This window comes from Topomyia yanbarensis, unplaced genomic scaffold, assembly GCF_030247195.1.
Source record: "Topomyia yanbarensis strain Yona2022 unplaced genomic scaffold, ASM3024719v1 HiC_scaffold_55, whole genome shotgun sequence".
Taxonomy (NCBI): Eukaryota; Metazoa; Arthropoda; class Insecta; order Diptera; family Culicidae; genus Topomyia; species Topomyia yanbarensis.
The window spans coordinates 31,805-56,578 of NW_026683769.1; the positions used below are offsets into that span (position 1 = coordinate 31,805).

At 42.2% G+C, this 24,774-nt stretch overlaps 1 protein-coding gene across 2 annotated transcripts in view; it reads right to left on the reverse strand.

Annotated features, from left to right (window-relative positions):
- LOC131695801 (voltage-dependent calcium channel type D subunit alpha-1-like) overlaps positions 1 to 24,774 on the reverse strand; it is a 149,928-nt gene that overhangs the window by 24,373 nt on the left and 100,781 nt on the right. Inside the window, exon 2 of one of the 2 annotated variants that reach the window (XM_058984325.1) lies at positions 14,676 to 14,713. The exons of the other annotated variant lie outside the window; for it this stretch is intronic. Within the exon in view, the coding sequence (XP_058840308.1) occupies positions 14,678 to 14,713 (36 nt within the window). The 3' untranslated portion in view covers positions 14,676 to 14,677. Of the gene's footprint in view, positions 1 to 14,675; positions 14,714 to 24,774 lie in introns of those variants that run through there. 2 annotated transcript variants of the gene reach the window in all.

The following is a 24,774-nucleotide window of genomic DNA, read 5'->3' on the forward strand; positions in this document are numbered from 1 at the left end:
TCGATTTTCTTGACCCAAGCACAAAAAATCCTGGAGGATGGGACTCTGAAGTAAATTCTAGATTCAATCAATATGCAGAACAGATCCTTATGATCCTGCCAACGAGTCCTGATATAGCTAGTCAAGACCATTTATATGTGGAGTGACCTCAGAGGTCAATCAAAATTATGTTTTTCGATTTTTTATTTACCCAAACACAAAAAATCCTGGAGGATGGGACTCTGAAGTAAATTCTAGATACAACCAATATACAGAACAGATCCTTATGATCTTGTCAACGAGTCTTGATGTAGCTAGTCAAGGCCATTTATATGTGGAGTGACCTCAGGGGTCAATCAAAATGAATTTTTTTCGATTTCTAATAACCGGAGCACAAAAAATCCTGGAGGATGGGACTCTGAAGTAAATTCTAAATACAAGCGATGTGCAGAACAGATCCTTATGATCCTGCCAACGAGACCAGATGTAGCTATTCAAGGCCATTTATATGTGGAGTGACCTCAGGGGACCATAAAAATGATTTTTTTTTTTGATTTTTCTTGACCCAAGCATAAAAAATCCTGGAGGATGGGGCTCTGAAGTAAATTCTTGATACAAGCGATGTGCAGAACAGATCCCCGTGATCCTGGCAATATGTCCTGATGTAGCTAGTAAAAGCCATTTATATGGTACCAGCAACCCGGCGCGACCGGAGCAGGGGGCGTAAACTCCTGGACGCTGGTCACCAAGAAGCAGCCGGCACCGACACCGGAGGTACCACGGCCCGCGAAGAAGGCCAAGGACAGAGGTGAGGTCTTGTGGTTAAAAACCGACAATGACAAATACGCCGACGTCCTAAAGTCGATGAAGGCGGCCGAAAGCCTTTCGGCCCTTGGGCAAGATGTGCGTAGCGTGAGGCACACCAACACGGGAGAAATGCTTCTGGTGCTGAAGCGAGGCGCACAATCCAGTGCGGTGTACAAGGCTTTGGCCCAAGAGGTCCTTGGTGAAGGCGCCCAGGTCAGGCCGCTAGGGGCGGAAATGACTCTCCAGTGCAAGCATCTGGACGAGTTTACGACCGCAGAAGATGTCGTCGCAGCCGTTAAGGAGCAATGCGACGTGACAATCGAGCGGGCCTCTGTGCGTTTTAGAGATGGAGCCTCTGGCACCCAAGTAGCCTACCTCAGGCTACTGAAGGCGGATGCCAAAAAGGTAACCGAGAAAGGTAAGCTGAAGATCGGCTGGTCGGTATGCCCAATTAGCATACCCCAGCCACCTTCAGTGGATAGGTGCTATCTGTTCTTTGAGTCCGGCCACAAATCCTACGAATGCAAGGGTATAGACAGGAGACAAACTATGTCGTCGCTGCGGCGAGGAATGGCATAAGGAGCGGGGTTGCACTAAGGCGCACAAGTGCCTTATCTGCACCGCTAAGAAACAAGCCCATAAACATGCTATGGGCGGACCTTCGTGTCCCTTCGGTAAGGTAAATAAGAAGAAGCCGTGAACATCACACAGCTAAATCTTAACCATTGTGCAGCAGCCCAACAGCTGCTGTGGCAGTCGGTCTCGGAGTCGAGGACATATGTCGTCCTCTTATCAGACCCGTACAGCACACGTACAGTACAGGGTGTCGGACGGGTCTGGAATGGTGGCAATCTGTACAACGGGACGGTTCCCGGTTCAAGAGGTAATACACTCCTCCGCCGAGGGTGTTGCGATTGCCAAAATCAATAGTGTGTTCTACAGCAGCTGCTACGTTCCACCAAGGTGGCCCATAGAACAGTTCAACCAGATGATCGACAGGCTCTCGTCAGACCTAGTGGGCCGGAAACCGGTAGTCATAGCGGGAGACTTTAACGCTTGGGCCGTGGAGTGGGGCAGCCGCTGTACAAATAACAGGGGTCACGCGCTAATGGAGGCGCTTGCGAAACTCGATACTGTGCTAGCTAATAATGGCTCCGCTAGTACATTCCGTAGAAACGGGTGGATGCTTGGATTGACGTAACATTTGCCAGCCCGAGTCTGGCTCCAGGCATGGAATGGAGGGTAGACGAAGGCTACACCCATAGCGATCACTTAGCAATCCGCTTTAGGATCAACTATGATGTGCAGCATCCGAGGGCGGGAGATCCCTGTCAGGTACGCGGGTGGAAGCCCAATCACTTCGACAGCGAAGCTTTCACCGCGGCCCTGGGACTGGAGGCCATTAAAAGCAGCAAGAGAGCGTGTTTCGACAACCTGTGTGAGAGTGCCAACGCGAATCCGTGGGGTGACGCCTAAATCCCTAGCAATGAACAAAGCTCCAGGGCCGGATGGAGTTCCAAACAACGCTCTCAGGGCAGCGATCATAACGAACCCAAACATGTTCAGGCTAGCTATGCAGAGATGCCTTGACGAGCGCCGTTTCCCCGATAGATGGAAAAGGCAGAAATTGGTGCTGTTGCCGAAGCCCGGGAAGCCGCCAGGCGACCCATCGGCGTACAAACCAATCTGTCTGATCGACACGACTGGCAAACTGCTTGAGAGGATCATCCTCAACAGGCTAACCCCGTACGCGGTAGGTACGGACGGCCTTACAAGCAACCAGCTTGGCTTTCGGAAGGGTAAGTCCACAGTGGACGCTCTCAACTCAGTGATAAATACTGCCGAGATAGCGATCCAACGGAAAAGGCGAGGCATTCGATACTGTGCGTTAGTGACACTTGACGTGAAGAACGCATTCAACAGCGCAAGCTGGGATGCCATCGCGCTCTCGTTACACCGGCTTAGCCTACCGGTGGGTCTGTACCGGATTCTGGAAAGTTACTTCCAGAACCGCGTACTGCTATACGAGACCGATGCCGGTCAGAAAAGGGTTCCGATTACCGCCGAAGTCCTGCAGGGCTCGATCCTAGGCCCGATGCTATGGAACCTCATGTATGACGGGGTTCTGAGACTGAAGTTTCCTCCGGAGGTCAAGATCGTCGGCTTTGCCGACGACGTAACCTTGGAGGTCTACGGGGAGTCAATCCCTGAGGTAGAACTAACCGCAGAACACGCGATCAACACGGTGGAGGAATGGATGAGCGCGAGAGGCCTGGAGCTCGCTCATAATAAGACGGAGGTAGTTATCGTCAACAACCGCAAATCGGCACAACATGCAGTTATTCATGTGGGAGAAGTCGCGATCACTTCACAGCGAAGTCTGAAGTCTCTCGGAGTCATTATAGACGACAAGCTGACCTTCGGCAACCATGCCGACTATACATGCAAGAGAGCTTCGACTGCTGTTGCGGCTCTATCGAGGATGATGTCCAACAGCTCAAAGGTGTAGGTTACCGGCAGGCGTTGCCGTATCTATCCTCAGGTACGGCGGCCCGTCATGGTCAAGAGCACTGAGGGTAATCAGTTACCTACAGAAACTGGAGAGCACCTACCGCGTGATGTGCCTCAGAGTGATATCTGCCTACCGCACGGTATCACACAATGCATCCTGCGTGATAGCGAGCATGATGCCAGTCAAACTGGTCATTCGGGAAGATGAGGAGTGTTTCGAGCTACGTGGAAATAGAGGAGCCCGCGAGCGCACCAAGGTAACCTCGGTCGCCAGATGGCAGCGTGAGTGGGACAACTCCTCGAAAGGCAGGTGGACCCACCGGCTGATACCTAGTATATCAAGCTGGGTGAGGAGACCCCACGGGGAAGTTCACTTCCATCTGACACAATTCCTGTCAGTCCATGGCTGTTTCCGACAGTACCTCCACAGGTTCGGGCACGCGGAGATCCCAGCCTGCCCGGACTGCCCAGGTGTAGACGAAACTGCCGAACACATACTGTTCGTATGTCATCGGTTCGACGTGGAAAGAAGAATAATGCTAGACGTCTGTGGCTGGGACACAACCCCTGATACCCTTATTCAGCGGATGTGTCAATCGGTGGAGAATTGGTACGCAGTCTCGGCTGCTACCATCCAGATTGCCTGTAGGCTACAGGTAATCTGGCGAACCGAGCAACAGACGACGAGCACGGCTAACTAGTGATTGGTTAGTTGGAGCGAAAAAGGCCAAGCGCAAAAAAGGGAGTGAATGGTCTGTTCATGCTGAGGCAGGTTTGGCGCAGCGACTGGCAACCGCGTAAGGGGTAAACCCAGCCACCCCGAAGCAAGACAGAAGAGTGAGTGTATAGGCGTATAAGTGGACTGCCTCATGCCAAGACGGCGTGGCAGAGGAGTGAAAGGGTGAGCATCCAAGTCAGTCTCACACGGCATGTTAAGGGTGAGCACAAAAGTCAGCCTCACATGGTATGGTAGAGGCTAGCACAAAAGTAAGCCTAGCAAGGAATGAAAAAGGTGAGCACAGAAGTCAGCCTCGCATGGTATGTCAGAAGTGGGGCCTAAGAAAAATGTCCCACATGGGATGCCAGGGGGAGTGACAGAGGTACAATAGAGTGGCACGATCGAGAGTGAATCAGGTGATAGATTGAGCACCCAAGTCAGCCTCACATGGTATGAGTGAGGCGAGCACAAAAGTAAGCCTAGCAAGGAATGAGTAAGGTGAGCACACAAGTCAGCCTCTTAAGGAACGAAAAAGGTGAGCACAAAAGTCAGCCTCATGTGGAGTGTTTGAGAGTGTTGAGAGTGAATCAAGGTGCGATAGAGAGAGCACCCAAGTAAGCCTCATACAGGACGTATGAACGAGTGGGTGAGAGTGAATGAGTACATTAAGTACAGCCATCCCCCCAGAAGTAATACCGAGAGGTAGTTCCTGGGAGGAACGATGGCGGAGCCCAATGGAGTTTAGTCGGTATTAATAGCAGCGTCACCATTCGAGCCGGACATGCCCCCAGTGCACCCCGTGCGGTAGCTTGGACCCTACCAATAGCACGTGTACTGGGCTAGGACGTAAAGGTCTTCTTCATTGTAAAAAAGGCCATTTATATGTAGAGTGACCTCACGGGCCATCAAAATGATTTTTTTCGATTTTTCTTGATCCAAGCATAAAAAATCCTGGAGAATGGGACTCTGAAGCAAATTCTAGATACTAGTGATGTACAGAGCAGATGCTTATGATCCTGCCAACGAGTCCTGATGTAGCTAGTCAAGGCCATTTGTGGAGTGACCTCAGGGGTCAATCAAAATTACTTTTTTTTCGATTTTTATTGACCCAAGCACGAAAAATCCTGGAGGATGGGACTCTGAAGTAAATTCTGGATACAACCAATGTACAGAACAGATCTTTATGATCCTGGCAACGAGTCCTGATGCAGCTAGTTAAGGCCATTTATATGTGGAGTTACCTCAGAGGTGAATCAAAATCAATCAGGTCAATCTTGGAGGACGGGATTCCAACTTTTAAATTATTTTCGGAGGCCCGAAGGGTCGTTTCGCAAATATCAATCCACTTAGTTCGACATTTTTGGATATTGTTTGTATGTGTGTGTATGAATGTATGTATGTGCAGTGTGCACTAATGTCATGTTATTGAATCATTAATGGCTGAACCGATCTTAACGAAGCTAGTTTCAAATGAATGGCTCAACGGTACTATTAGATGCTATTATTTTTGTTTTTGAATATGTTTTACATTTCTTATAAAAGAACCCGATCAGAAATTAACATCAAAATTATATCATATATATATATATATATATATATATATATATATATATATATATATATATATATATATATATATATATATATATATATATATATATATATATATATATATATATATATATATATATATATATATATATATATATATATATATATATATATATATATATATATATATATATATATATATATATATATATATATATATATATATATATATATATATATATATATATATATATATATATATATATATATATATATATATATATATATATATATATATATATATATATATATATATATATATATATATATATATATATATATATATATATATATATAGGTCACTAATGATATAAAATATAGCTGGATAGTTGTTAAAATATCATGTTTTGCCTTTCTCATATAGAAAGGATATGCAATCACCGTGAAAACCGTCTTTTGAACCGAGGCCCGGTTGGCCGATCCTCATATACCATTCAACTCAGTTCGTCGAAATTGACAAATGTCTGTATGTGTGTGTATGTGTGCAAAATTCGCTCACTTTTCTCAGAGATGGCTAAACCGAATCGCTCAAACTTGATTTCAAGTGAAAGGTATAACGCTCCCATAAGCTGCTATTGAATTTTTTGTCGATCGGATTTCCGGTTCTGGAGCTACGCGTTGAAGAGTGCGGTCACCCAGCAAATTCTCATATAAAATGGTATCACCATGATGTCCATATGGTGTAATACACATTAAAAAGGGTGCAGCATAACTCGGATTTGTCGGTCTAGGTCACTAATGATCACTCTAAGCAGCTTTGACCACATTGGACACCTACAACGGTGCTTGATGCCCCCAGATACTTTCCAAGTTCGTAAGTTAATGTCACACCGTTTTCACAGGGAATTCTTGACCAATTTTTATAAACTTGGTTTCAAATGAAAGATACAATACTCCCATAGACTGTCATTGAATTTCATTCATATCTGACATTTGGTTCCTGAGTTACAGGATGGTTATTGCGGCCATATAGGAATTTCCAATATAAACCGGTACAATCGTAATACTTCAAAGATTAAAAATCCATTTCTATTTGCAAGTCTGGGTCACATCATTTCTATTTGCAAGTATATATCACTGATGGCCAATCAAAGATTCTTTGAATATATTGTCCGATATAGACAGTTCCGGAATACTCGGGTTCTGTACGTATTTCAGAATTAGTCACATCAATTACTTGGTAATGGCTGACCCGATTTTCATAAACCAAATCTCAAAGGGGTGTTTAATATGCGGTTGGGGTGTTCCATACTCTATCAACCCTCTCAGAACTTCCCCTCACACCATCTCTTCCTACATACACTTCCCTCCCCTTTGGCCTACATTCTCTTCATTCGCCATATACATTTTTAGAGAACTTTGTCCTATAGACATATATTAAAAGTGAATTTGGGGTAGCTGAGCTCAAATTTGATATCTAAAAGATCGGATCAATTCATCTTATAGTGATAAATTTATTTTGTCACGCATTTTATTATATAAGTTTTGCCAATAGTTGGTGATAAATACGAATGAGAACTATCCCATTTTATTATCGTCAATTGGGTTCTTGCGGATTAGATTTCAACGTACTTTAGTCAACTGTAACATATTTTTACTACAAATTTTATATCAAATAATAGAATCTAACGACATTCTTACTATGACTTTTAGCTATCAACTCGGTATCGTTTGTTGATTTTAAACAACGATTTTATTTAGGCTATCCTCAATTCGGTTGATTTCGTAACTGTGTTTTCGATTTAGATATAACACTTATCTTTAGAAAAAGCGCATCTTTTATAATCTAGCCAAACATTAAAAGACACCTTTTCACAACTTATTCGCTACACACTTAATTTGAATTACTGAATACAGTAAATTTTAGCTGGATTTTTGAACAGCAAACCGTTCGGTAATCAATTCATTAAAATATTTCGGTTACCGAACTCTCCGCAATCCGTTCTCTCCAAACGTCAAAAAATACTGGTCAGTCAGCAGTTTTCTCTGAAAATGGTGACTTGACAGATGATTTGCTCTACCTGTTTTTAAATTTTTGACGAGGTTCAGTAATGTTGGTACAATTTTGTTGAGCAATCAGTCAGTATTTACTGGATAATGTTTATGTACCGAAAATTACAGAAATGCTGATAAATTTAATGAAAAATATTGCGGGTTTCAACAAATTATTCGAAAAATTACTGAAAATTGCTAAAAAATGAAAACTTTACCGCAATTTTTTAAACAATTTGCTGACAGCTCCGTAAAAATATTACTTTACTGTTCAAGTCATCAACAGATATTACTCTCCGCAAAACAGATCTATATTTGCCACACACGTCCATAGCGAACTAGTCCCACCGTTTGATCACATTGTTTCTTCAAATTGATGTTCTTCGTGTGTTTCAAACAACTCGAATAATTAAAAATCATATTCGATTTTATTCTGTTTGCTTCCATTTCTGGACAGCCAGTTTATAAAAGAAGCAAATGAGTTATTTTAGATCTTTTCCTAATACACTAGTGATATCACTATTTGTTTTTTTGTATGGAATTGTCACCTTCAGATTCGTCCAAATCTGAAAAAATCAGATCCGTCAAGATATCGAAAATATATTTTTTAGCTAATTATCAGCTAATAATTATTGCTGAAATAATACTATTAATGTTAGAAGTATGATTCGAATCAGCATTATCTTGAATATAACCAAATATGCTTACCATGTTCTTGAACATCTATTACGAAAAAAAAAAATATTTACACAGCTAAACTAAAAAGGCAACCGTTTAGCGAAGCTACAACCAGAAAAAAGATTTCACAAACAATACTACTTTCATTAGTTGATATCTCAAATCAATCGACCCATCAAATACGTCATTACGAAGCAAATCTACTCTGCAATACCGATAGGAAATTAGTTTCGCTTTGAAATATAAATGATTTATGGCTCTCTTATGTTCATATTAGGAGATCACTTCAAAAATTGACCTGCCTATCGAGTCCCAGAAGGCCAAGTGTCACATACTATTCGATTCAACTTGTCGAGTCAGCAAAATGTCTGTCGGTGCATGTGTGTGCCAAATAAAGCCGCTCAATTTTTTAGAGATGGCTGAACCGATTTGCATAAACTTAGTTTCAAATGAACGGTTCTAACGCTCCCACAATCTGCTATTGTATTTTTTGTTGATCCTGCTTCCGGTTCCGGAATTACGGGTTGAAGACTGCGGCTACATAGCAAATTCCCATGTAAACTTGCACCATAAAAATGTCCAAATGATGCAATACATATTGAAACGTATTTAACATTACTTAGATTAGCGGACCTAACTACAGACCAATCAAAGTAGCTTTGATCATATCCTGATCAGAAATTCACATCAAAATTATATCAAAATAAGATATTATATCACGGCAAAATATATATCTCTGTTTGATATAAAATATAGCTGGATAGTTGTTAAAATATCAAGTTTTTATACCAAGAAAATGCATCGGTTATATCTTATTATATCTCAGTCTTTTTCAGTATAATGTATTTTGGTTGTATCTTGGTTTGATAAAATATTTATATCACAAAAATCAATTTTTTTTATTATTTTTAATTAATAAATCAATTATTTTCTTGTGAAAGATAATTCATTATTCTCTTTAGTACAAGTGTCTCTCAAAAAATGTGCATTTAATTTCCCTGTGCTACTAATTTTATAATTTTTATTACCGACGCAGCTACTTGTTAGAACTCGCAGTTAGTTCAGCATATAATTTTAAAATTTGTTCATTTATTTTTTCGAAGGCGTTCCTGTTTTTCACTTCACATCCTTCACAGTTTTAAGGGACCATGCATAAATGACGTAGCATTTTTTGAGTGATTTTTAACATCCCCCTCCCCCATCGTAGCATTTCGTCACAAACCTCTAAATACCCACCTGGTAATTACGTAGCTTGACTGTAACTCCCCCCCCCCCCCCGCCTGGACACCGTAAAAATAATAAAAAAAACGATGTTAGATGAAACGGGTAAGATTGTCGTCAATTCAGGTCAACCCCTATTCCCCTTTAAAAAAAACTACGTAGCATGACATGACCCCCTGTCGTCACACAACATCACAAAATACAAAACTCCCCCTCCCCTATATAATGCTACGTCATTTATGGATGATCCCTTAAAATGCTCCTATTCTTTCGTATGTTCTTCTTTCTTTGACTCTTCTTTAGTAGTTTACCTGCACTTGTTACAGGTTTTGCTTCCATTCCTGCTCTTTCAGCTTGTTATATGCCGAAACCTATCTAATCAAATCTTTAAAACTACTTGCTGCTTCGTGGCACTACATCGGAACATTTTCTCTGTTGTGATCTTTAATCATCGAGTAGTTTTACAAAGCGTACATTATCTTATGTATTTACATTCCAACATATGACAAGACAAGACCACTAGTAATGCTATTTGGAGCCAGTTCTTGGGAGGATCCATCTCTGGCGATATCGTTATAGCTTTGCCAAACTGTCTTGGAAAGATAATATTTTGTTGTACATACTATGTTGAAAAGATACGATATGGTTGATATAAATATGATATATTATTTGATATAATTATTGACAAATCAAAACATGATATAATTTTAATTTAGTCTTAATTCGTTCCAAACGACATATATCGAAATTATATTGTTATATGATATAAATATCAAATTAAGAAATAATTTTGATATTTTCTTGATATGATTTTCTGATCGGGATGACGGTTCTAGATACTCTCGGGGAACTACCAAAGTTCGTAAGATAACGTCACACCTATTTCTCAACAAATTCTTGACTAATGTTTACAAAGTTGGTTTCAAATGGTAAATACAATACACCTATTGACTGAATTGAATTTCATTCGGATCTACGTTTTGATTCCGGAGTTACTACGGTTACATAGATATTTAAACCGGAACAATGTACCGGGCATATTCCAGAACTAAAGTCACATCGGATTCGGTGATGACTGAACCTATTTTCACCAACTCTCTCATATTCTGTTACAGTTATAATCCCTTTCCCCTCCCACTTCATTCCAAAATATGTTAACGCGAAGACAACATTAACCTCATGCTGATTTATCCATCTAAATATTATATTTTTTATTCCAAGGACGTCATCGTCAACATGTTGCTCATTAGGTTCGTGGTCGTGCCCTTGTAAATATGTGCAAAGTGTAATAAGAATGTAATAGACATTCTCACAATTATATTGAATATAACTTGCTATTGAATGAATGAGAAAGGCACAATTACACCATTAGCTGGATTAAAACAGGTTTTTATACCAAGAAAATGTTTCGGTTATATATTATTATATCTCAGTCTATTTTGATATAAAGTATTTTGTCGAGTCTTGGTTTGATACAATAATTATATCACAAAGACGGATATTTAAGATAGTTTATATCTAATTGAGGGCAGTAAATATATCTGAAATTATCAGAATTGTACCACATAAATCCAAACATTTTTTTCTTCTGTTTTTAATTAATAAATCAAATAAGTTCTTGTGAAAGATAATTCTCATTAGCACAATTGGCATTTAATTTAGCTGTGTTACTAATTTTATTATTGTTATTGCCGTTGCAGCTACTTGTTAGAAGTAGTTCCAACTTAGAGCTCGCAGTTAGTTCAGCGTACTTTTATAATTTGTTCATTTTTTCTGAGGCGTTCCTGTTTTGCGCGTTACATCCTTAGTATATTTAAAATGCTCATTCCCATTCTTTTGCATGTTCTTCTCTCTTATACTTTCTTTAATAGTTTGCCTGCAATTTATATACGTTTTGCTTCCATTCCTCTTCAGGGTTTACAGAGTGCTGCTCTTTTGGCTTGTCGAATGCCGAAACCGGTCTAATCAAATCTCTAAACCTACTTGCTGCTTCGTGGGCCTGCAGCGGAATATTTTCTCTTTTGTGTTCTGTAATCAGCGAGTAACTTTACAAAACGTACATTCTCTTATGTATTTACATTCCAACCTACGACAAGACAAGACTACCAGTAATGCGATTTGGAGCCAGTACTTGGGAGGATTCATCTCCGATGGCATCATTATAGCTTCGAAAAACTGTCTTGGAAAGACATTTTGTTGTTCTTACTATGTTGAAAATACAATATGGTTGATAAAGATTATTGACAAATCAAAACATGATATAATTTAAATTTTATTCATAATTTGTTCCAAGCGACATATATCAAATTTATATGATCATATGATATAAATATCAAATCGAGCAATAATTTTGATATATTTTTGATATGGTTTTCTGATCGGGTATCGGTTCAAAAATTTTCATTTGCACGAACTTTCTGACTGCAAATTTTCTAACTTATAACCATCGGATCGATCCTAAACATATCTCGGAAAATAAATACGGACAAAGTAGCGGTGTAGCCAAGAGGGAGCTTTGGGGCTTAACATCACACACCCCCACCCAAAAAAAATTGGATTGAAGTTAAACATTTATTGATGCTGACTGATTTAATTCAATATTACAATAGTAATTATCTGATCAGTACACTGATAACCTGTTATTTTAAACATCATGAGGAACTTTGAAAAATTGTGGGAATGGGATCCTGATTTGTAAATGATCTATTGGTCCATTACAGAGTTCTCAAACTAATCATAATCCTCAGATTTCCTAACATATTGTGTTCACTTTTGAAGGGTTGTACTGTAATATGGATTAGTATCTTTTTTAATAGAAAGCGAAATTGGAATTGTCTATGAAACATAGAACTGCTCACCGAAAAATTACATTACTTTCAACATTTGTTGAAAATGCTTTTATTTGGGAAATACGTCGAGTTGAGACGAAAATGTATTGTGATTAATAACGAGAATAACACTTTCCGAAAGTAGGGGAATTTATGAAAAATGGCGTTTTCCGTTTGACTCTAGCAGATCCTGATCGATTTTTGTTAGCATTTGATTTTTGTTCTATTACCAATATGAATAGGAATAAAAAATGTTCGAAAACAGTAATTTAAACTGGAGTTTCTTTTCTATATAGCTTTATTAAAAAAGTTGATAACAGCGCCGCTCTAGCGACTGAATTCCAAACTAGTAAGATGCAACCAAATAGGTGCCACACAGCAACTCTATAACGAAAGTTAATTGATACCACGTTTTGCCTTTCTCATATTAAGAAAGGCTATGCAATGATTCTACAAATCAACCTTTTAACCGAGGCCGATTACTTCGATTTGTAGGTATAGATCGTTGATTGTCAATCAAACATTCTTTGAATATAATGTCCACTATCGACAATTCCGGAAGTCCCGGATTCCGGCATATTCCATACATACCATTTTGCCGCTTTTCCATTGATTTGGTTTAGTCTTTGAGATATCTAGCACTGATAGTGTCCTATGCTTATTTGAGCGATTCTCCCTGCCACTATCCCATGTAGTATGTGTTATCAAAAACATCGTGAAGACAAAATGTTGTCAATCGATATTATCCCCAAGAAAGTAATAGGAATTATAAGAAATGTCTCATCACACTGTTCGGTGGATTAAAAGCGTTTTTTACTTTTTGATTTATGAGTGATTTTATCAAAACACGACAGGATTTAAGCATATAAGCTTTAGCTATGTGCAAATAATTAGAAAGCTTATAAAAATACCTTTCTAACAAGTGAATGGCTGGAGTCCAAAAAGGGATGGTTTCCGAAATTGACTTTTTCGCATTTTTAACAGTTCTATATAATCAACGTGCGCTGTCATTTGAGAAATTTGAAAATAATCTAGATTTGTTGTCATTAGCAGTCAAAATTGATCATGGAGGTAACTTCAACATTGGCTGACGTTCAAAAGGGGGTAACCCTATATTGTGTCTTATGGAAATTCGAGTTTTCAAAAAATTTCACGAAAAAGTAGTCTAAGGTCATCTGTGAATGTTACGTTGTAGCTCACATATAGGTGATACCGATATAATACTGATTTTAGTTGGATTGATTGTGTACTTTGACGTTTCAGCTCAAACAGTTGGTCCTGAAAGTGAGTGCCACTTACATACTTGCTATGTATGGCTATTTTCTATCTAACATATATTTCTTGTACGAATGAGTAGTTTGAGCGTCTTTTTTTCGAAAATTTCAGTGAAATTGTCCTGTCTCTACGTTGAAAGTTAATGGAGAAATATGTGATCAAGAGAAAAACGGTACATTGTGGTCGGAAAATGAAAAGAACCAGTTCTAATCTCATTCTGATTTATCAACACTATGATTTATTAGCTGCTTTTGTTCAATATAATTTTGGAAATGTCTTATTCTTATTGGACTTAGCACGCATCCCACAACTACCGCGAAAGTCGACACTGACTCACTTTTAACAAAAAAGTATAATATTTGATCAGCTTAATCAGTATGAGTTCAACGTTATCTTTATGTGATCATATTTTGAAAAGCTGGGGGAATGGGTTTGGATGGGGAGGGGGGTGGTGTCATAGCAGAGTGAGAGTGGAGGATACGTCAGAAATCTTTTATCTTATTTCGGTATGCAGGGTACATGAAGGGAATGCGAGTGTGAGGGTGGTCCATAGAGGAGGGGGTAGATGATAAAGAAGGCAGGTGTAAGGGTAAGGGGGAGGGGCGATGCAATATTCAACTGCATATTATGCGTTCCATTTGAGACTTGGTTTGGGAAAGTCGGCTAAGCCATCATCGAAGATCCGATGTGGCTTTAAGTATGGAATATGCCGGAATCCGGGACTTCCGGAATTGTCGATAGTGGACATTATATTCAAAGAATGTTTGATTGACAATCAACGATCTATACCTACAAATCGAAGTAATCGGCCTCGGTTAAAAAGTTGATTTGTAGAATCATTGCATAGCCTTTCTTAATATGAGAAAGGCAAAACGTGGTATCAATTAACTTTCGTTATAGAGTTGCTGTGTGGCACCTATTTGGTTGCATCTTACTAGTTTGGAATTCAGTCGCTAGAGCGGCGCTGTTATCAACTTTTTTTAATAAAGCTTTATAGAAAAGAAACTTGTAGGTCCTATCATTTTGAATATATCTTCTTAAGATGCAAACTTTACCTCTATAGATCCAAATGCTGGTCGCAGTGGTTCGTCTCCTACAAAAAATATGCAAACTTTGTAGGTCCTGTATGTTTCGAGAACGAGTATGTTTTGCGTAAAAAATTAACTTACAGATTATGATTTCAAAAATATGCCATATTGCTGAATAGATCTTATCCAAACTAATCTTAAATGAAAGGCCTATCACCCAGACAGAAGGCTATTAAATGGTTTTTAATTCTGATGTTTAATTTCCAAGATATGAATGTTTGAATGTGCAAAAATCGCGTTTTTTGCAGGTTTTTTTAAATTTGCTGCAGGAATTGACGACATAACTAAACAATTTATATATTTTTAGAAAGCTTATACGAATACTTTTCGAACGAACTATAGATTGTTGAAATCGGACTATTATCATAAAAGATATTTTACATTAAATGCGGACGAAAGATTTTTATCATTTCCCATAGTCAGAAATAAGACCAAAACGCTTTTAATCCACCTAACAGTGTGATGAGACATTTCTTATAACTCTTATCACTCTCTTCGGATATTATATTGTTTGAGAACATTTAGAACTTGATGCTTCGCGATGTTTTTGATAACACATACTACATGGGATAGTGGCAGGACTCAGAGAATCGCTCAAATCAACATAGGACAACATCAGTGCTAGAAATCTCAAGCCAAATCAATGGGAAAGCGAAAAAAAGGCCCATAAAATAAAATATCTAAAATGGGGGGGAAAACTGAATTTTCCTAAAGGTTATATATTGTATTGAGCCAAAAAATCGAATTTTTTTTTGAATCGATTTGAAGTTTATACTTTACTCAAATTTTCAACGCGACTGAGACTAAGAAATCAACGCTTTTTCTTGAAAAGGGCGATACTAGCAGTGATACCATTCAAAGAAAAACAACAGTGAATATTTCCAGACTTGGTTTTATTTCCTATTTAAGAACTATTGTGTTTTTTACATCCTAGGTTGCATGATTCAGTGATCGAAACCCAAAACTTCATAAAGTATTTGAAATTATTACATTAAAATTTGTTTTTGCTATTGAAATTGACAAAATGATAGTATCGCCCCTTTGGCGATTGTTTACTTTTTCGGTCCCACCTATCAGCATTGAAGTATCGCCGTTACGTTTTTTTACAATAACTACCGTTCTACACCACCGATTTCGTCCGTGTTTTTTCAATAGCGATCATTGTTACTATTTACAGCTGGTATCAGCTTGATAATCCTAAAAAAAATACGAAAATAACAGTTTCTCCTCTAAACTGCTAGCAAAAAAAGTATCGCCCTGTTTGATTGCATGAAGCGTGGAGGGCGAAACTTTAAATAAACAAACAAAAATACAGTTTCGCCCGTTGTATTTTTTGCTGTAGTTTAAGAAAGCAATATCGCAGAATCAAAATTTTTAGGTTAATTTGTTTCGTTTCAAAGCCCTCATTCGCATGTATGAAAAAAACCTTAGGTTTACATTTGTAAGTATCATCCTTATCACAAAAAAGCGTTGAAATGAAATCGCAGCTCCTGATATCACACTATCTCTGAAGTGCATGCGTGGATAGTTCCAAATTTTACTTCGACATCGACTTTTCTAAAGGTGACTTCCCAGTAGTATCCTATGTATGTAGTATGATTTGAATTGTTATCGCTAATCCTAATGCCAAAGAACAAATAAAAACCTCTCGAAAACGAACCGTTTGGGAAAACCATCATCATTACTGGAATTTTCATTTTCACGAATCTTTTCGATAACCTTCCATCACTTGCGTTAATGCACTGGGTGCACAGTGCTCTGAAAATCTAGCGAAATCGTCTTAGGGCACCAGCGGGTCTAATTCAGAGCTATCTGCGCGGCGAGTTAAATCTGTAAAGAATACTAAAAATTAATTTCTATTCCATAATTTTCAGTTCAGCAATTCGAGAGATCGTGCTCACCGCAAGCCATGAAAAATAGACTACGTTGTGAAGCGATGGTCACTATTTATTAAAAAATCACGGTTAAAAAAAAATTAAACTTCAGTTAGGTTCAGTCACTCGGAGCCGCTGGTTGTCATCACCACAAGCTCCGCGATTGGAAAACAAAACTTTGCTCTGTCTCAGCCACCGGTGTACATCCCGAAGTTCGGCTTCAGCCACCCGGGTAATATAGTACCCTTCTTTTATTAGGCCCGTTTACGCGAGTGTTAGATTCAGTGTGTCGTCGTCAGTGCAAAGACTACTTGATTTTTTAGCATAAACAAAATCGTTTCTTTTCCAGGAGCTCAGACGCCGAAGGAGTTGGGCGCCAACGCGCCTCCACCAAAACAACAACCTTCGAACTGTGAACAACCGTCCGTCTCCTCTATGCGCATAGGAGAGTAAAAACAACCGTCCGTCTCCACTACGCGCATCGGTGACGGGGTAGTGTAGTATTTTGCGTTGTTTTCCCAAAGTGTCCACCCTACGAGGCACAGACACCCTCCAACCCAATGGGGGATCCCCCCCTTCCCCCTGAACAGGGGAACAACGCCCCTCCTTTAAGCCGCACGTTGCCTGAGTACCTAAATTCAGGTGATATAATCAATAAACAGACTCTGCTTTTGAGAGCTATATCATCGGACGGTGAGTCCGATGCCCGACTGACTACAAACCCGTTCACGATTTTGAAATCGGTACAGGGCGTACTAGGATGCGATCCGACAAAAGTAGTTTCGGCCACGAAGGAGGGCAGAGGAGCTCGGTATGTCCTACGAACGACCTCGAAAAAGGCATATTACGCCCTGTTGAGCATGAAAAAGTTAATCGACGGTCAAAAGGTTGAAGTGGTCTCTCACCCCACGCTCAACATCACCCATGGTGTGATCTACGACATCGACACCAAAGACATGGCCAATGACGACCTTCTAAAGGTCAAGGAGTTGTATCGGTTCGTAGGATCACCAAGTTATACGACGGGGTTTTAAGCAGTACCCCCCTAGCGGTGATATCATTCAACGGTTTATTTCTTCCCGAGTACATATATCTCGGCCTAGTACGCACTAGTGTCCGGCCCTACTACCCTTCCCCCATGTTATGCTACCGTTGTGGTGCCCCAACGAGGAAACTTGTTTAAGTCAGAAACACTCATCCGACCGAAACAACCCATGTAAGAACGTCTCGAAATGTATAAATTGTGACGGCGAGCACACAACTAAATCGAAAACGTGCCCCAAATATATGGAGGAAGAGGTCATCGTTAAATTGAAAGTCTCCAAGAATATTTCGTTCTCTGAAGCAAAAGCGCTAATCGCCCAAACTCGCAGAGGACCCAGCTACGCCGAACAGGCTCGAAGCAGCACGGACCCGAAAAGAGACGAGAAGGATCGCACTATCGTCAAACTAAAGAAGGAAATAACAAAACTGAAGGCAGAAAACGACCGGGACGTCGAGATACTGCGTCTGAAAAACCACCTGACGGACGCTTTCCGCCAACTCAAAATTGCCAAACAACAGCTACATGAGGTAACGAGCAAAACCAACCAACACACTGGAGCAAAGGGAGAGCAGGAAAACGCCAACAAAGCCAGTACGAGCACCGTGATTCAGCGAGACTCCAGACTACGTGAGGTAACGAACGGAACGAGCAGACCTAACCAACACACTGGAGTAAAGGGAGATCAGGAAAACGCCAACAAAGCCAGTACGAGCAGCGCGACTCAGCGAGACCCCAGACTACGTGACGAACGCAAGCAGCAAAAAAATCGCAACCGAGCAGGTGACGGGGAAAAATCTAGAAGCCCGATAAAAAGCACCACAGATCCAACTCCACCCAAAACACAAAGGATAACCCGATCGAGCTCCCGCAACAACAGCCCTTCATCAGTCGGAACTTGGAACATCTCGGACACAGAAGCACCACCAAACCCCGTGCCCCAAGTGTCTCTCGATATTTCCATATAACTGAACTAACAACAGGATGTTAATTGGGATGACAACAAATAACATAACATTCAACCGTAATATAAAACAAAGCCTACCTGTGTCGACCCCGACCGGGGAAGTTCCGGACACGTCCGATGCACCCCCGGCGGCTGTCGACACAGGACCATTGGAAACCCCACTGGGAAGTATCATTAATACCCCAATTATCATTCTTCTTACCGATTCACAATCACTCACCACAGACCAATCAGACCGGAAACCAGAAAATCCACCAACACAACAACACCAAACGACAGGAACCACGACCGCCTCCAGCGCCTCGCACATTGCTGGGCCCCAGAGCAGGCGATCCCCCGCTTAATCTCTAAAACGACACCTGGAACGGGAAGAGGAGGTAATCAGTTCAAAAATAGCGAGAACCGGTTCCAATCTCCCGATTCCCTCGCAGCTGGCGGGCCACCGGGAAGAATTCTCAGCCGGGACGACTACAGGCACCAACAACATCGAGTTCGACGAGACCTTAGTCCAGTTCCTGGTTGCTCTTGGCACCCGGTACTATTCAAACCATCCATAAAGACCAACCAACCAATCCAGACATCAGTACATCTGTCATCATCACCAACCATGACACCCACTTCCCCATGCCGGTCCTGACCGGGGCAGTTTCGCTTTGTAGCGATGCACCCCCGGCGGCTGCTGGCCCGGGAGGCCCGGGCATCACCCGGGTAAGTTCCAACACAATTAACCCCAATCGAAATCCACCTGCCGGCAAACTTTCGCTCACAGGTACAGCCAGCGAAAATGTTTATAGCATGGAAGCACCCAGCAAACAAACTACCACCCAAAAGCAGCAGCAAACTAATCGTTATCAAGATGAAAGTATCAACTCCCCCACCACACCGGCTCGAATAAAAATCTGACCGGCGTCAAAACGAGCGCCCGCTTCCCCGTGCCGGCCCTGACCGGGGACGTTCCGCCTTTTAGCGATGCCCCCCCGGCGGCTCCGGGTAAGCTCGTCGTATGGTACACTAAGTCCAGAACCATCTGCTGCTCGTATATCTTCCACAGACATTCACGGCAACGCCGTCGGAGGTTATGGGTTCCTCCACTCTTCTGCTACGACGATAAAAGCAACAACACTGGCCATCCAGTGAAACACAAATGGTCTGCGAGAGTGCCTGGGTGACCAAAGGATCATTGCACAGACGCAGCCCATCTGCTTGGCGCTGCAGGAGACGCACATCCGAGATCAGACGAACCCAGCATCATGGTTCGGACACCAGTATTCGTGGAACGCCGCCAGCGGAGAGAACCTCTACCAGACAGTAGTTCTGGCCATCCGGGTCGATTTGCCATCCCAACCGATATCTCTGGATACCGAACTGATAGCCGTCGCCCGGAGGATCGAATACCCAGTTCAGTGCACTGTTATATCCCTGTTTATCCCCGGCAGTACTAGGAATGTGGGCAACAAACTTCAGCGGCTCATTGAGCAAGTTGAGATGCCATTCATCATCATGGGAGATGTGAACGGGCACCACACCATGTGGGGCTCACGTGCTTGTAACAGGAGAGGAAACGATATCGACGAAGTAGTCGAAAACAACGACGCCGTGGTTCTCAACGATGGCAGTTCGACTTTTCTACGCGGGCAGACGGAATCCGCCATCGACGTCTCTATCTGCTCGGGAGCGCTAGCAGGATCATGTGGGTGGACTGTCCTTGCCGAACCATGTAACAGCGACCACTTCCCAATCCAGGTTGTACCCACCTGAACGCCACCTTCAACAACCCGCCGAAAACGGTGGTTTTACGATCGGGCAGACTGGACCCGCTACGAGGAGACCGTTGAGGATCTAATAGATCGAAAGGAGTCATACACCCCAGACGAACTCACCGGCATCTTAAATCGGGCTGCCGTTTCCTGAATTCCCAGGACAAGTGGGAACCCTCTGCGACAGGCGGTGCACTGGTGGTGCCCAGAGGTCCGGATTGCCATCCGAGCTCGTCGAACTGCATTACGGGCACTGAGGAAGACTACTGCGGACGACCCCCGCCGAAACCAACGGGCGGATGACTTCAGAAAGGCCAGGAACGAGACCAGGAAAGCCATAGAAGAGGCGAAAAACATCAGCTGGACCAGATTCTTGGAAGGTATTTCCCCAGATTCCTCGACATCAGAGCTCTAGCGGAGAGTCAACGCCCTAAGCGGAAAACGGCGACACCGTGGCTACGCCATTACCGTTAACGGGTACACGACGCTCGATCCCACGACTATCGGTAACGAGCTAGGCAGGCACTTCGCTTCCTTGTCTGCAGACGCCGCTCTCCCACCTGCGTTCCTACGCATCAAGCAAAGGGCTGAGAGTAACCCCGTCCGCTTTGAATCCGATTCAGGGCAAGTGTACAACCGGCCTTTCACCGGAAGTGAACTGCGTGCGGCATTGGAATCGGTACACGGTAAGTCTGCCGGACTGGACGATGTTGGCTATCCCCTACTGCAACATTCCCCGCCGGTAGCCAAGCGGGCGATATTAGACAGCATTAACCGCATTTGGAGTGGTGAACCGATGCCCGCCTCATGGAAGGAAGCTCTAGTTTTTCCTGTCTCAAAGCGATACCAGGGGAACAGAACACCGGATGACTTCCGCCCAATCAGCCTGCTCCCCTGCCTTGCTAAGACGATGGAGCGAATGGTCAACAGACGGCTGATGGACCTACTGGAGGAACGTAAACTCCTGGATCAACGGCAGTTTGCGTTCCGACGTGGAGCAGGAACAGGTGCCTATCTCACCAGCTTTGGAGAGGTGGTGCGTCAATCCGTAACTGATGGCCTGCACGCCGATATCGCCATACTCGACGTGGCGAAGGCTTATAATACCGTGAGGCGTCACGGAGTACTGCAACAACTGGCCAACTGGAGAATCACTGGAAACATGGGCCACTTCTTGAGCGACTGCCTATCTAATCGCACTTTTCGGGTGGGAATCGGAGGTGCCCAATCCGACACCTTTCCGGAAGACAACGGGTTTCCCCAGGGATCAGTCCTCGCCGTCACACTGTTCCTGGTATCCATGAACTCCTTATTCGCCAGCCTACCGGCGGGGATCTACGTGTTCGTGTATACTGATGACATCGTGCTGGTCGCGACGGGAAGGACCACCATACGTACCCGCCGCAAACTTCAAGCCGCCGTAAGTGCGGTGAGCCGATGGGCTGCATCAGTCGGCTTTAACATGTCTCCCACGAAAAACATGATTACGCACTGCTTCAACACAAACCATATCAGGGAGGCCGATCCAGCTGGAAGGGGTGATTGTCCCCTACCGCAAAGAACCGAAGATTCTGGGGATAACCATAGACCGTCGTCTTACCTTTCTGCCACACTTTCGACGGATCAAAGCCGAGTGTCGGAGCCGACAGCGGCTAATTAAAACTATCAGGTCCCGCCACAAGCGCTGCAACCGTCGCACTGCGCTGAATATTAGCCAGGCACTCATCCACAGCAAGATATTTTACGGGGTGGAGCTGACGTCCTGTAATATGGAAGGCATTATCAACATTTTAAGCCCTCTATATCACGGGTCAATCCACGCTGCTTCTGGCTTGCTTCCCAGCACGCCTGCTGAAGCGGCCTGCGTGGAGGCCGGGATCCTACCTCTTCGTTGGGCAGCTGCACTCACCATTGCCAGAAGAGTACTGGGATTTTTGGAACGGACAGCCGGAGATGACTGCTTTCTGTTACGAACGGTCAGCGAGATTCATCGCGAATATACAGACGCCGACCTGCCCGTCTACACCGAGTTCGTGACCGGGCCTGGCACGACCGCGGACCCAATCTTGACACAAGCTTGTCAATAGAGCTGAGGGCCGGCGCTGCCAGTAGTGAGGCCAGGGCCAAAAATAACCGACTGATGGCTACAAAGTATAAAAATCACGTGCGGATATTCACCGATGGTTCCAAGAGCGGTGATGAGGTTGGAATAGGAGTGACCGGAATAGGGGAAGAACTCTTCTTCCGCCTACCGGCGCCATGCTCGGTTATTTCTGCCGAAGCGTCGGCCATCGCGCTTGCCTTGGTGCAGAAACCGGAAGATAGACCCGTCGTTGTACTGTCTGACTCTCTGGCGGCCATATCCGCCCTCGAGTCGGGGAAATCCCGCCACCCCTTCATCCAGGCCATCGAGGCCGAGTATGATCCACTCACCACAATTTGTTGGGTCCCTGGTCACTGCAGCATCGACGGTAATGAAAAGGCTGATAGCCTGGCGGCCAGGGGAAGACACACTAGCCGACATCTCACTCGACTCGTCCCGACCGCAGATATTTTGGGCCAGCTGAAGTCAGGGATTTACGAACGCCACTGGCGTGGCAGCACCGGACACCTTCAGCGAATCAAAGGCTCACCCGACCGCTGGACAGACCGGATTGATAGGAGGGAACAACGAGTACTGTCGCGGCTCAGAGTAGGGCATACGAAGGTCTCTCATGCTCACGCCGTATCGCGTGTTCCCCCACCAACATGCGTTACATGTGGTACCCGAACCACTGTGGAACACCTTCTGGTGAACTGTCCAGAGTTAGCCGACCTACGGTAGCATCCTTGGAAACGACCCCGCCCGAGAAGAAATATTACTGGCCTTTCTGAAGGACGCGGGATTACTCGACCAGCTGTAAAGGTGTCACTTGTGCTACAAACCATGAACAATATTATAATTATGTAATGTTATTATCTAAATTTCAAAGGCGAATGACCATTGGGTTAAAGCCTTTCAATAAATAAATAAAATAATAATAAAAATTAAACTATTACAAAATTTCAAATAGTTTATAATTTTCACAAACTTATTAGGAAAAATTGTTTAATAAGCTTTCGTAATATTGTGTAGGAAAAAGCTGAAAATTTCAGTATTTTCTCTATCTGCAACATATAAACCCTTAAGTATACCAATTAATTGGTATACGAATTGGAATTGGTTCGCCAAATTTTGGAAGAAGTCTATAAAATAACCCCTTGAAAACTACCTAAAAATTGTTGTAGTTCGATGCAATAAAAAAATCCCCAAAAATGAAATGTACCTATTAATGTGAAAAACAGTGAATAATACATACAATAAAGACCCATTTTCAACAATCTCATGGTGTATTTTAGGCTGACAAAATGGGGACATTGACTAAATCGGGCATTTTTTTCTTTATAATAAACTGAAGCTGTTAAAATATTCTTCCCGTCCCTTGATGTAGTCTGATAACTATTTCTGATTATGATGAACTTTTTATTTTTGCATATTTCCATCTTCATGATAAGGAAAACATGCGCAACAAAGGATTTACTCGAATTCAGTCTTGTTCGTCTGCTAGAGCCCATCAAACATATGTTCATATTTGGCTGATAAAATCAGGGTTTCAATGTATTATAATAGATATTCAGTATTCGAAGAAGTTTCTTGTGAACGAGTGTAGAAAGACTTTTTTTCTACTTACTTGAAGTCAGCGGCGTAGCCAGAAATTCGGTGGGGGTTTGGTGAAAATCGATCATACTGTCCAAACGGCATAATTCCGAAACCGTAATTTTTGAAGTTTTAAAATTATACAGAATTAATTTATCAGAAAATAGTAATAGAGTTCGTGTCTTTAGCGAATTTGTTGAGACTTTATTGTAGTCATGAATATTAACCTGAGAAAATTCACCATAAATACTTCTTGGACGATATACCGTCAAAATTATTTTATCAAATGATGCGCTGTTTAACGTTTGTAAAACTCATTGAAGATACTAAACCTTCGAAATTGGCGGTTTCAAAATGATGCTATCCTTGATCTTAAATTACTGTTTTTAAACATTTGACCTATACATATAATTGGTCATACAACAAAAATCAAATGCTCATCAAAATCGATCAGAACCTGCTAGAGTCGAATGGAAATCGTCATTTTTCATAAATTTCTCTCTACATTCGGAAAGTGTTATCCTCGCTATTAATCATATTACGTTTCCGTCTCAACTCTACGCATTCCCAAAATAAAAACCTGTTTTAATCCACCTAGTGATGCAATTGTGCTTTTCTCATTTGTCCAGACTACGATTCCATGGCTGGTTATGTTCAATACAATGGTGGAAATGAATATTACATGTTCAGTACGATTTACACATACATACAATGGATCGACAGCCACGATCTTGAGATACTATGTGATAC